The 15,410-nt window shown below is 38.1% G+C and overlaps 1 protein-coding gene across 1 annotated transcript; it reads right to left on the minus strand.

Annotated features, from left to right (window-relative positions):
• Positions 1-1,581: 1,581 nt before the first annotated feature.
• On the minus strand, positions 1,582-14,150 carry LOC139727751 (uncharacterized). Its single transcript, XM_071638729.1, has 9 exons — positions 14,036-14,150; positions 11,482-11,908; positions 10,995-11,065; positions 8,872-9,430; positions 8,180-8,387; positions 5,796-5,858; positions 3,247-3,438; positions 2,320-2,401; positions 1,582-1,681 (listed from the first exon to the last, which is right to left on the minus strand). The coding sequence occupies exons 2-9, from the start codon at positions 11,757-11,759 to the stop codon at positions 1,596-1,598; spliced, it is 1,539 nt and encodes a 512-aa protein (XP_071494830.1). The 5' UTR covers positions 11,760-11,908; positions 14,036-14,150; the 3' UTR covers positions 1,582-1,595.
• Between the last annotated feature and the right edge of the window lie 1,260 nt (positions 14,151-15,410).

Genomic DNA, 15,410 nt, shown 5'->3' on the forward strand with positions numbered 1-15,410 from the left:
AAAAGACATGGTGAATGCAACATGTCATCCTGTACACACAAAACGACATCTCGTTTGTTTGATAGAGTGCTAAACTGAGATTCAACATTTGGTCATTTTGATTACACAATATGTCCGATGGCACAAGCAGCACAGGTATTTCCATCACATAAACTACATTTCAATACGTTTGAATAGAAAGTTATGACAGATTGATATTCATTTTTTCCCCTTAGAAGAAAATTTCAGTGACACTTATGACTTCAAAAGACAACACGAAATTTACACAAACTTATCCATTTTAAACTTTTACCCATCCTACAACTTTAAAACAGAACATCTGTGTCACATGTGTTACTGTACAGAGGCATTAAAAAAAAAAAAAAAAAAAAGCTGGTTGACCTTACGCTGTTTCCACACATAATTTGTGCGTTACCATTCCAGTCTCAGTGCAGGGGCTGATTTGAGAAGAATATGTCCTAATAAAAAAAAATCATAAAAATCATAAAACAAAAAACAAAAAGAATAACACACCTAAGAATATTATACAACACCTATTTAGAATGTAGCTATCCGATTGGTCGATTGCCCATCACGTGACATTTAGGGAAACGTTCTATTGCACGCTCTGGCTGTCTCAGCCGTGCAATTTTGGTTCGACCAAAATGTTCTATTGCACGCGCTCTGATGTCACAATAAAAAACATGTGCTGCGCACCCTCAACAGTTACAAGCGCGCTTACAAGCGCATACTTTTGTCACTCGTTTTTGTAAACAACTTTGTTTCGCATGTACGTACGTACGTACCCCCCTACACATGTAGTGTTATACAGTGACTGCGACCGTGAGGCTACTCATTCGTCTTTCACAGAAAATGGTTGCCATTTCTGTGCTAAATTCAAGAATCTGTGAGTACCAAAATTTAATCTGTTGATGTTCGAGGTGTTGTATAAAACAAATAGTGTATGGTCTTAACTCGTGCAATGGAACCAGATTTCGCACTCGGTGAAAGATGAGGCGCACTTTTCAACTCGGCTTCGCCTCGTTGAATAGAGCGCCTCTATCTTTCACCTCGTGCAAAATCTTGTACCATTGCACTGGTGACAATTCACTATTTGTTTACTAACTACATAGAGTAGAAGGGGAAACTAGAAGCCAACAACCAATAAAATGAATGCTCTAGGCTAATGAATACTCTTGATATTCCTTTCATCCTGGACTAAAGAGAATACATCAGTTTGACAGCTTCATAGCATGCAGCGGCCACAAACTATCCAAATCGCAGGGCAAACACATCGATGTGGTGAATAGCACTGGACCTTAATTAACAAAATGCCTAATACTGATGATTACAAATGGTACATCCATCCCCCTACCCTCCCCCCCCCCCCCCCCCCCCCATCTCGTACACACCTTACTGGTACTCATGTGCACCATCTTGTCCTTCTCTTTCGTGTTCTCTGAGGTCATCACAGAACAGCAGCAGGAGATGCGACGCTACTCGCAGGATGACCTTCGAACCCCCCGGCTGTCCATCTCTCAGGCCAGTCCGTAGGGGTAGACTTTCGCACCCTGGGCCGAGGTGGCAGCCAGCTGCGACTCGCTCCGCTGTAACTGTCATCTCAAGGTGGCGCTCTCCTCCCCGGTTAGCTTAATCACACACAGGTTGCACACCAACTCCTTCTCCGTCTGGGCAGCTGGAGCTAGTATTTTAGGGGGGAAGAGAAAATATGTTGGTGATGAAAGGCCAAGTGAACTCTAAATGGAAACTCATCAGCGGGAATCACTTGCAAATCTGTGCTTTAAATCAATTCAACAGTCTTGTGAACAATGGGGGAAAAATACTTGTGAAAGTCTGACATCACTATTACACACATAAAGAATGCAGTAACATTGACTCATTTGGGCCATTGATTCATTTGAGCTTAAAATCAAATAAAGATCGCAATTATTGTTGTCATCACACTAATGTAAAAATTGTCTAAACCACCAAAAAAAAAACACACACACACACACGCTCTCACATATACTTCATGTTATCATTCCAAACACACTAAACGATGTTGGCAGCTTTTAGCCTTTGTAAAACAAAAATGAAAACAAATAAGACTAATTCCATTTGTAATTGCAAATGTTGTCATGCTTACATCTAGAACATGAAAAAAAAAGTAATCAAGGGAAAAACAATTTGTGGGAAACATAACAATATGCGATTAAATCGTATGAAATTTACAGCTGTTGAAAAAGGGGATACTACTTCAGAAAACAGAACTATACAGTATAGCTCAAATTTGCGAAGTTAGTATATCAGTTGGAATATGGGAGCTTTATTCTCATTTACCTGTGGCTCCAAGAACGGACCGTGGCAGTTTCCTTGAGCAACATTTGGGGCAGAAATCTCTTCCACAGTATCTGCAGTACCTCTACAAATAATCACATATTACAATGGAGACAAACAACAGATTGGCTCAGAAACATGAATAAATAATCATGAAGGAGGCAGTATGTTTTTTCTTTTTTTAGATATTCTCTCAAACAAAAGAAAGTTCATTCATCAACATGTCCACAAGACAGTGTAACAGAGCAAAATTTTTCCTTTTTTCTTCTTTCCTTTGGTTGTAGCCAACAAAGAAGATATCACATGAAGAACTCCGGTAAGCATTCTATGTTACAGGAGGAAAATGAATATTTTTTGAGGAGATCAATTTCAATCAAGCAATATGACTGCTGTTTTGGTATTGTTCCACACAGCAGATACAGCCAAGGACCAATTTCTTTTCAAAGTTCACTTCATTGCTATAAGCACAGATAATTGGGACATTCCAAAACAGCAAAGGTCAATGTTCATAAAGTCATCTGGTTAGGTCTGAGCTGGACTGACAAAATTCTCACTATTGGTGATTTTTTTTCCCCCTCTTTTTCCCCCTTTTCTCACAAGGCAGTGGAGGAGACAAAATCCTCTGCCATAGAGCCAAGCTGAGACTTTTTTAGATGCTTATACTATTTACATTTGTAAGTAAGCACACAAAACCCGATTTGTCCATAGCAATAATAATGATACAGAGATCGTGTCCATGTAAATATGTAGAGATCACATTACAATACAGGAAATATCTGCATCTATAGGATAGGGAACACACACACCGATAGCATACACAAAGTTCTGTCCATTCGCCTGCACACAGTGTTACTCCAATTTTTTTCCTACCAGTATCACAAAACTTCGGCCTTGAATCAGGGACTTCCATAAAATGACCATATGACTTACCCTTCTCTTTAGGACAGATGTGAACGGGGTTCCACAAAGGTAGCAGTTTCCACTCTCAAACTTCTTTGGGTTGGGGCTCGAGTTCTTGGATCCTGCCAACTCTTGGGTATTTCCCTTGGTAACTGGCTGGGCAGTGGAATAATCTCCTTTCGTGTCTTGTGCTGGATCTTCATTATCCTCTGAACTGTTCCTCTGATGATTAGGATTGCCAGGTGAAGAGAAATAGAGTGAACTTCATTTCAGTGATTTGCCCACTAAGTGCCATCGCAGCTCAAAGCCTTTGACATTGTGTTACAGGCAGGTTATTAGCGTTCATGACAGAGTTACAGGGAAAGTTCATCGAGATACTGTACAAGTGGACATTTGTGCAGAGTAGACATTTTATGCATTTCAAGCGACATGAAACTAGTCCAAAAATAAAAGCTCACAGATTTTTTGCTTGTTATATGCAATAGTATTTTATATTTTGATTCTACAAAATTGAAAACACATGAAATTTATCTTATCCAACCAAGTGTGAAAAATTACTCTTGCAAATATTTCCACATTTACAGTATAATATGTTGCACTGTATGAAACATGAAGAACTTATGAATTTAATTATAAGTTCTAGAGAGGAAAACAAATTGGCAACTCTGTGTGATCTTGGTGTTCAGCAGCTCTTCATTTGATTTAAACACAAAATCTAACTTGATATAATTTCTCAATGATTTGGGAACAGACAGAAATTATCCACTGTGGAAGACATGCAAAAACATATTACTATAGTTAAATGTTATATACTACCTGGTAGACAGATCTAGGAAAAAAAAAATGTTCTTGCGAGAAACATGAATATTGATGAATATCTGTGTATAAACTGAGTGGAGAGCTGCTCAACATCTAAATCACACAGAATTGCCACTTTGTCTTACTCGTTAAGGTTCACAAATTCATGAACTTTTTTTATGTGTGATTTTTTCCCCCTAAAATTTTCACTGATCTACTTCTCAGATTTTGCTGTTTTCATACAAGGACACAAAATATCAGGACGGACTGGGTCATCTCACAGAACCACTGACTCACCCCCTGTTCAGACGCAAGCCAGTTTATACCAAAACTCGATAAAGAAACGATGTATAAAGAATCATCGTATAGTCGACAGACCGCTCAGACGCTAATCTCGACCGTTCTGGAAAACATCGTATAGATGCGCAGTCTCCCACTGCACATGCTGTTATGGTAATGGGTGACAGCTATGGGGTCACCTTTCATGCGCGTTAAACCCTGCCCAGTTATACCATTCTATGGTCACCATACGTTCAGACGCACAATGGACACGATGGAATGCTGATTCGTTATTGAGTTCTAGTTCAAAACGATGCTCTGACCATCGTTTCATTATACGTTGTTTCGTTATACGTTGTTTCATTAGTCAGTGTTCAGACGTATAAATTCATCATATAGCTATACCGTTCTTGTATAAATTTTGGCATCTGAACACCCTGAATGTGCACAAATGGGGAATGGTTGAGTTGGTTTTGAAACTAAGTGTCTCATTGCACAAACTATCAACATGATACCACATCTTAAAGATAATACTACCAAAGGTTTCTATGCTTTGTCATTTTTTCAGGTCTTGGCTAAAGAAATAAATGAGGAAGCTGTACAATACATAAATTTGTGCTTTTTGGTGGATGAGTGTGCATTATCCGAGGAAACAAATCAATCAGAGTTGTACATGATTGCAACTTCCTCTAATATCATATTTCTTCAGGAACTTTTGATTTCAACCTCAGGTTATGATGGTGAGATATGCTTCCGTTGCTGTAATCAACTTGACGAGAATGCTTTAAATGGTCAACATGACAATATCTGGCAGTATATACAGTACTCATAGGAATGATTTCATCTCTAGCTGGGAATTCCTGTACACAAATGCAGAATCTGTCACATCTATTTGACTTCCATACAAGTCTATTGAATCTGTGCTTTTCTACAGCACTTTACAGTATCATTTTCACTTTAAAATCTGTCATTGACTTTCAAAAATTGAGACAGCTTTGGAGTATGATATACATCAAGTCACTTACATTGTGCAGCTACTATACTAACATATTCTACTTCCCATACTCAAGAAAAAGTAACACTGCTGTATAATGTCTATAAAAGCGTGCTAAATCATTAGAAAGCTTTCAGAAGAGAAAATTTTGATTTGAATGTGTCAAGGGATGGAAACTGTGCAATATTACATGTGATGGGGTATTGGTTGAGCAAATGCAGACTTGTTCACCAACAAAATCGTTTGATTTGCATCGCAAGCAGACACATAAATCAGCTTCATAAACATTTTAAAATTCTACAGATGCCGGACTCTGACAATTAGACTTAAAACAAAATCCTAACAACAGCTCACAACATATGAGATATTGTACCGCAGCAAGTCTTAATTCTCCTTCCGCAGAAAGACTGGAAATGTAACCACATGATTAAGTGAGAAGGAAGACAGCACTTTAGCAAAACAATGAACATTTTTATAACATGTGATCCCATCATTTCAAGCTACTTACGTCATCGGATAATGGATGCATAGACACTGGACCATCCTTCTGCAAATGAGGCTCTTGCGGTGCCTACAGGCGCAAAAATAATTGAAGCAAAAAGAAATCTTTATCGTGACTATGAGAGTGCTTTGTTTACCAGGTAAGTGTGAATTTACAGTCATTCCACACAAAAATCTGAACTCTTGTATAGGTGTGGGCATAAAACTATCTTTTAAAGAAGAAATCCACCCCAAAATAAATAAACTGCAAAAGAAAAAACAAATATTCCCTACAGAATGATACAAAAATGACAAAAATCGGATATGAAATAACAAAGATATGACATTTTGAAACTTCACATTTTTTTGGAAAACATTTCTTGACCAGTCCGTATGAATATTCACATTAGCGAGTTTATGATGGCATACGCAGGGGACCTTACAATTTTTCACGTATGTTATATATCAAATTCAGAAAAATTGTTATTTTTCGCTAATAAGACAAAAAGTATGTTCCCATACCAAGATATATCAGAGTTAACATTATTTTATTTATTTATTTTTTTTTTTTTGGGGGGGGGGGGTGGTTTTAAGACAAGTTTTATATTTTGTCATTTCTGTATATGAAATGAATAAGAAATTGTGAGAGCATGACATCATCAACTTGCTCATCTGAATATTCATAAGGAGTGGTCAAGAAATGCTTTCTGAAAGAATATGAAATTTCAAAATGTCATAACTTCGTTATTTCTTATCCAATCCCTGCATTTTGTATCGTTCTGTAGGGAATATTTTTCTCTTTATTTTGAAGTTCATTTATTTTTGGGGTGGATTTCCTCTTTAAGGGGTAATGGCCATCTTCAGTTCAGAGATCATGTTCACCTGTATGGGCTGCAATTCTAAAAGGTAACATGTCCGATGGATATAAGTGGGTGGGACGTTGTTGTCAAAAAAAGAAGAACTAATAACCAGTCAAAATTTTGGATTTACTTCTTCTGGGCAAATCAGTCCATAATGGTGCATTATTTATATACATCACATAAAGCAAAGCAATATTTTACAATACTTTTGAATAAAGGCTCTCAAAATATAATTTACATTGTACTCTTATTGAACATTTGTGACAGGGGTCATCTGGGGGGGAAAAAAAGTGTCTGCTGACATGGCCCTTTAGTAGACATTACCCCGTTGAGGATGAGTCCTGAGTAAACTCGGGCAGGTGTCTATGGGAAATGCCTGTTGTAGCAAAATCAGCCCGTCCTCAACAGGTTAAGAATGAAAAACCTACTCAGGGCCCAAATACATGATAAGCATGCCAAGTACCAAGTGATTTATTTTGCAAATGTTGTAGCTTGGTAGAAGAAACCATTAACTATCAATAATGAGGTTCCTGGTTTGAATTGCAGCAGTGACTGCTACCTGAGGCAAGATACTTTACCCTTGTTAACTAGTCCTTAGCAAGAGACTTGACTTTTACTATGCTTTGTTCACTTATTAGTACTCATGCTAAAGTGCTTTCTTCACTGATTGGCACAGACATCCGTTAACTATCAGTTGTCAATAAATTGAGATAACCTTACCCCCCCCCCCCCAATTGTGTCACCATGGCCTTATGTTGTGATTGTGGCACTTTGCTAACTTTATAACTAGGTCAAATTCGAATATACTACGGAATGCTGATGAAAAAGTTTGGTAGGTTAAGCTAGGTTCTTGGGTGCATAAAGAGTTCAAGTTGTCAGTCCAATGGATGCCTCCAAGCATTCATTACTTTTATAGGGCCAAGTAAACTGAGAAGAAAATCATGTTTATATAAAGATTAAGTAAATTAAATTAAAATCTGACCATGACTATTGATCCTACAGCATTACAAGACTAAGAAACAAAACAAAAACAACAACAAACCTACTGTCTTGTTATGGTAGACATTGTATGGTTGATGAAAATCTGATGTATGCGTTCTCGGATACTTCATAAAAAGATGATATTAAAGGTCATGTTTACCTTTGGGAGCAGTGATTTGAAAAATGTCCAAGATATCAGTTTTGATGCATATGTGTAGGTCAGTTGTATCACAAAACTCCCTACCATACAACAATTTTTGAAATAAAGCTTAAAATATAAGGAGAGATAACTATTTCCTCATTAAACCATAACTGTACACGGTTTAGTCTGGAAACATTTTTATTATAACTATTGTTCACATTTTGTATATTTAACAATGCTTAACATTGATTATACTGGTTCAAATTTTTACACAGGTTGTTTCTATCCCTAATTCAGCACTAATGCTAGGTTTTTGTTTCATCTGCAAATCGTAAATTATGCCTTTAATGCCTTCCTGACAAGCTATAAACCATAGTGCCTACAGGCATTGATGCTAGAAAGATATCTCACCACAAAATGTAACAGTACCTTTGGTTGAACACTATTAACAGGATTCTCAGCTTCGTCATTGGGTGTCTTGGCAGCCATTTTTGACCTAACAAAGTCCTTCATAACAAGCATAGTGGCATAACAGTAGGGGTTGATCCCAAATATGCAGTTCACTGCCGCGACAGCCGTCCATCGAATCGGCAGATAAGTGATGCACACAAGGCCCCCACTTAGAACGAAATAGAATCTGAAAAAAAAAAGGCAATGCAAACATACCAGTACACTGACGGGTGTGCTATACTTTAGCAATATATACAATGTATATATATATTTTTTTCAATGCTTCTACCATACTTCTGTCAAAGCCTTTGAGTTGAAGAAGAAAAAGTTTTGTCTTTCTTTGCATATACTTTATACATGTCTGGCATACGCAATAAATCAGATATAAAACTGTAATAAAACATCTTAACATTTACAACATCTATCCATGCTTTTCAGGAGTAAACATCATGATATTTTCTTTTTAAACATTACTTCTCACGGCAAACATAAGCATTTGTGGTATGTACAATGTAGGTACCGTACGCACAAATACCATGAATAGAGCAAGTTATTTTCACTCATTGCAAATGTATGGGGATAAGCAGCAAATAATAAAATGTGATTTGTGTCTGTAGACAACATCATGGACATGAATTGCTTAAGATCAGACTGAGAATCTGGGCACTCACATTGCCGTTTTCATCCACTGTTGCCATAGCAATATGTCCTCCAGCTCTTGGAGCAAGCGGGAGGCTGTCGAGAGCCATCCACTGAGGTCCTGCATCATCTGGCGGTACTCTGCAAGCAGCTCCTTCCGTCTCTGATTGTCGTGCTGCAGCTTGGCATCCGCATTCCTCGTGGCCTGGCAACCAGCTTCGGATGCGGAGAAAATCGAAGTGGGAGGGGAGGACAACGTTGATGCCGTCGAGGAGGATGCTGGCCCCTGCACGGCAGCTGGTGCCGTTGATGAGGAGGAGGAAGAGGCAGCAGATGAAACTGGTTTCGATCTGTGGTTGTCCTGCACTGGAATGTTACTAGTAGTCTGGCCAGTGACCTTACTCTTAGTCGCCGAATCTCCACTAGGTGCTGACGATGGCGAAGACGATGTCGGTGATACCAAATTCACAATTTGCTGTCTCTTGTCAGCAGATGAAAAGTTTGACTGCATTAGCTGCTTGTTTGTGTATGAAATGTATCCCAGAATTGCTATGGCTACCAAGCACATCATTCCTACAATCAGAAGCTGGCCTACAATGGTAAGAAAGAAAAAAAAATACAAAAATAGTGATCATGCAACTAAATCATCACATACAATAACATATTATTCATCACCCCCGTTTTGCACAAAGAGTAATATTTCAATCAAATCCGTGGTTGTCCTGGAAGAGTAACTGTCAGCTACGTTTCATTGAGCTTCATCTGAGGGTTCTCCTGTTAAGCTGATATAATTGAAATGGTAAATATTAACTTAATAAATATCTCTTTTATGGTACCTGAAAACACATTCAAATCAATTAATATACCAACATATTTCACTACATTAACAGTTTCCCACATGCTTAAAGTACAATGTACCATGTAAAATCAATATCAGAACAACATTCTTTTAGGATTGATATTGAAATTTGAACTATGGTACTCTGTATTTCATTTACACACACACAAAAAAAAAACACCCGAACATATGTAATTACTTTGTGATGTATCCTAGCATCAACAAAAAGTGCATATTGGAGAAATCGGGGCTATTTCAGAATTGTCAAGCTTGGTGGAAAATTGACTTCTTGGCAGTAAGATAATATATTTAGACAGATTAATAAATAGGTAGGAAGGTAAGTATGTAGACAGATATAGCAAACATGGAGACAAAGGAGAGAAAAGGAGAAGAGAGAGAAAGAGAGAAAAGGAGAGATAGGTACACTGTAAAAAAGTAAAAGAATGGACATACTGTTTATCAAATACTGAGTAAATAGACAGACAGAGCAGGCTAATAACGAACAGGTGATTTTGCTTGTTTTTGTGTGCCCAAACTAAATACTGGTTTCACTTTTGGCATACCCTCTCAGTAATGAGCATTTTATTTGGAGGAAGTGGCATAATCATGATCAAACAGTGAGACAAAAAATTCCAAGTACAGAAATAATGTTTATCCCCTGTGGGGGCTTTCTATTTCTTTCCACGCTGATAATTCCAGAACATTTCCTTGTAAGCAGATCTTGTTTCTTTTCTGTCTTTATTTTTTTCCTCTTTTTTTTTAAATAAGCAGTGGGACGTTTAGTGTGTTTGAAATGGTAAATTGCATTGAATGTCGATTCATTGTTGATTGGAAGTAAGCAGAAGAATCAATTAAAAATCTAATGTGCGAGATTAGCACAATCTTTGTCAGAAATTTAACTACAGTGTACATGTGTATTAAGATTCTGGTCTAAAATTTACTGTATAAGCTGCTACTTTTGCATATGTACAGATATTTTCGCAAGTAAGGATCACACAAACATTTTTGCACGATGTTGCTTTCGTGATTTAACAGCACAGCCACTGCAAGTGCATTATTACCCTAGCATAATTATGAAAACATTTTTGCATGTTTTAAATTCGTGGTACAACAGTTATTCGTGAAACTTATGAAAATTAAACCCTCATGAAAATAAAAGCCTACAGATACAATAATTAGTATTGACTTACACACATGTTCAATCAAAGCTTCATTTGTATAATCACTGAAGGAAGTGAAGGGTTGTGAAGTATTTTGCAGAGTGAATTCACAAAGGCAAACTTACATGCAAAAGGGTTCATTGTCTTTTTCTCTCACCTGCTGTGATGTACACACAGAAGACTTGCAAACTAAACCAGATGGCAATCGTAAGAATTGGATACTCCCAACTGAGACATGGATAAAGACATAAACAAAGGAGAGAAAACAAGGCAGCTCAATAGACTGGAGATTACAACATCAACAGACATATCACCATTGCTTGTCATTTTTCAATCTACTTGCAACATTCCAGAATGTTCTGTTCATGGGTGAACAGTACAAGTTGTCCATTTGCATATCGTAATATGGTAATGTTTATCACACTGCTGATTTTGTACAAAACATTTGACTAAACTATAGAATATTTAGACCACTGAGGACCTAAGAGGTTACATTAGCATTCTCATGGAAAGCGGATGTCACAAATGATACAAGGTCTGCTCCTGAATCTATACAATGCAACACTTATTTTATAAATCATGTTAAAAAAAAAGGGGGGGGGGAATATCATCTTTCTCCCCACACCCACTCTTCTAATACTAACCAAAGCACAGAAGTTATGAATTCAAAGCACATCTTGATGGGCCAAGACAAGGTCTGAAGTGACCGGTAAGCCTCTACAATTCTTCCAATGTCGTTGCTGGGGCTCTTCGGAGTCCTTCCAGAGCCTGATGCCACTGGTCTCGCGGGTCCCTGCCCATGTGCCGTCTTGGGAGGAGTTTGTGACGGCAAAGATCCAGGCGGCGTAGAAGAGAGGTTTGGCGGGGAGCCGGACACCTGTCTGCCAGTGGTCTTGGGTCTGGCCCCGCCTGCTGCTGCCATGGCGATGGGAGCACCCAGACCAAGATGGTGGTCTTCAGAAACACTCCCAGTCCCCAAAATTACATGGTGTTTCTTCGTTGCAATGCAGACCAGGTACTGTATCTATGCCGAGTACTGTCACTAAGACATCAACTTCACTCTGTCAAACACTTTAAATAAAGAGAAGAAAAATAAAACCAAACATGACATTAATCTGTCCACCCAAGCTCTTACACTATCTGTCAACAAACCAAAATATACCACTCACAAAAGAAAAGCAAACCAAAGTTTAACAGACATGTACATTTTTTGTATAGTACACTGCAGAACACTCTTGTAAATGGGGCTAAATCAATTTTGCAATCAGAGTGCACAATACTACAGACTGGATAAAGATGAACATTTGTGGAATTCTCTTAATATCGTTCCACTACCGTGACATCACAGAATGTTGCAGCTTCTTATCCAGATATGACAGCACATCAATTCAATCAAAACTTTACAAATTAGTAACTTTTGAATGGATAGTCCAATTCAATTCCTTACACTTTGCTGATGTGGTCTTCTACTGCATTCACATGTTTAGAGTAAACTTTCTTTCAAAGGGATACTTTTTCTAACTCAAAATATGAGTGCATTCATTGAATGCAAAAATATTAGAATGACACATCAGTGAAGTTTGGGGAAATCAGACAGTCTGTTCAAAAGTCATGAATTTATAACATTTGGATCTAATCAGTGCACCGTGATTGATGATGAGAAGGCTACAACTCATAAAGTTATCCTGTAGAACATCATAAAGAAATATAGAGTGAATTCCAAATATTTTCATGTCAGTAGCATCTATAATGAAAGAACACTTGACTTCCGAAAATGGAGCAGTACCATTACCCTATGTGACAATAATTACAAGTCGAGGGAATGTGTACATTTTTACAATGTCAGTTGAAATGAAGTGAAACTATTTTTTTAGCCTTCTTATCCAAGAATGATGGCAAATTAATCCAATAACAATTTGAGGGTTTAATTTTCGCGAATTTCGCGAATCACTGTTGGGCTGCGAAAAATGTTGCCATGCGCTAGATTAATAGTATTTTGAGTATTATTAATAGTGCACACGTGAAAAATGTTGCCATGCGCTAGGTTAATAGTGCACTTACAATAGCTTCGGAGTCAATTCGCAAAAACATCTAACGAAAATGTACATGACCTCATTCACAAAACTTTAATTTACGTGAAAATAACAGCTACATAATACAGTACTTGGCAGTACTTCAGTAATTTCACATATCAGTGATATTCAGAAATGTCCTACAGGGAGGGAGCGATTTCATGAGAAAAAAAAAGGAGTTTTTCACCACTTGGTTCTAAACATGCCTGATTTACGTGTATGTGTGCCTGATATTTACAGTGACTTTCAACTGCTGGCAACACCATATTCTAAGTACTCCCATCCCCTGACCTGCGCCCCCTTCCTCGTGAAATATTCCCCTCTATGATATGAAACATTGTACATTAATCGATTAATAGAAGTTGCAGTCTGCATTACGTTTAGAGCTCTACTTCTTTTCCACACCCTTTGTCTTTAAGCCAGCCAATGTTGTTACAGTAACACTACGCACTAGCCTCATCACATACACATGTCGCTCAGTACACACATTCTCTGTCACATCCACATAAATCTACAGTATCATTTATTTAGCTTTCTGCATTAGTCTATAGAATCTACAGTGCTACAGGGACAGTACTGCTTTGGTCGAACGTCCTTTGCCGATATTATGATCGGCGGTCTATGTAAACACTTTCTGCTCCGATCCCGTGACAACACTAATATGTCTATTAATGCATGTGATATCAAATACACCACAACAAACGAAACCTATAAGGGCAGGCTACCAAAGGCTAAGTTTTGACTTTGAGACAGACGAATATGGATCACGGTTCTTGTACTTGTAGTTTTACTTTTAGTTTACCCTGCTCGCCCGGCCCGGCAAATGTGTGGATATCGGTAAATTTTACTCGGATTCATCAGCCTGGGCCTGTGGAATGACAGCGACAGATATACCGACAAATGTACAGAACTGTAGTCTCGTATTTAGTAGCTGCCGTAAGCTAGCTCCGGTAGCGAACAGATCGACGACTGCAACTGCAAGCACAAACAATAGTTCGGTAATGCACTGTACCACTGATAATATGGGGCTACTAGCTAGCTAGGGGAGGATGGATTACTCCAAAGCCGATTGATTTTATGTGGAGTAAAGGCTGCCTGAGTATGTTTATATGTGACTGTAACTTACGGGTGTCGTATCAGAACGAAACAGGATGTTCCCCTCATGTCATTTGTCGCTCTTTTCTGTCTTTCTGCGCTCAGCTGTGAGTGGCCTTGCACTCAAACAATCAATTCAATACAATGGTCTTTGGACTCGGGGTCGGAGGCGTAGCATTTTATGTACAGTATACTGTACGTTATATGATACACGAACACATTTATTTTATCAGAGTGAACCTGTGTATGGAAAGCCACCCAACACTAATATCATGTTATTCAATTTTAATGTGAAGCAAATCCTACAAAAGTACATGTATCAAAATCCCTTATTTTTGTCCATACCTGATTGTAATTAGGCCTATTTACAAATGCAGCATATTTTTGTGTTTATTGAGCCTTTGGAATTATTAAGATGATAATAATAACATAGACAAGGCTCGCCTCTCATACTATGAGGTTGCCTCGCTTTTAATATCAAATTACCAGCTGCAGTAATGTATCATTGTCAAGGCGATTTTAGCAGATGGTCGTTGCTTCTAGCAATTTTGGATTATGTGTGTTTTTGTCGTATTTATCTCTACAATCGGTGGCGCAGCTTTTGTTTGTGATTTTCTTCGAGAGTCAATGAATACATCATACCGATTGTACTCCGTTTGTAAATCTACAGTCTGTGCACAAGAAAGTTAGAGGAGAAACTCCCCATTGCATGGAAGATTGATTGGAATTTAAGGAACGTGGGAGAGTGGAGGAGAGATATGAATCTTCCATATACATTTGCATCACTAATAGTAGAAATTTCTGCACCTTCATGGTTCAGAAGCATATTAATACACGTAATGATACGAATAATAATACGATAATACTCTTCCCAGAGGTCAGTACTTCACCTAGAAGAAGAAGAATAATAAAGTGGAATAAGAATAAAGATTATAACGATGATGTTCGAGTGATGACAATAGATGATGATGATACCATAATGATGATTATGATTATGATGATGACGACGACGACGACGACGACGACGGGGATGATGATGATAGAAAACAATGAGGCCTGTTAGGCCCTACATCGATATATTACCATATAATATCCTAATTCTGTACAAAATGTTTTATGACAGTCTCGTTTGGTTGTTCTATTTAGGGGAGCTGCAGCCTACCCCCTCCCCCCCCCCCACAAACACCACTACACACTTTTAGCGCTTCACAAACAAAATAAAACAACAACAAACATTCCCGTGAATTCCGTCAAGAAGTCCTTCCCGTCGAAGCGGGGAGGGAGGCTGGGCTATACCACTAAATCCGCCCCCCCCCCCAAAAAAAAAAGTTCCGCAGCACTGCTATTTGCTTAGTATCATCATCATCATCATCATAATCATCATCAGTATTATCATAACCATAAAG

Source organism: Diadema antillarum, unplaced genomic scaffold (genome assembly GCF_040938485.1).
Source record: "Diadema antillarum isolate AM-2024a unplaced genomic scaffold, OU_Dant_1.0 seq00000150_RagTag, whole genome shotgun sequence".
NCBI lineage: Eukaryota > Metazoa > Echinodermata > Echinoidea > Diadematoida > Diadematidae > Diadema > Diadema antillarum.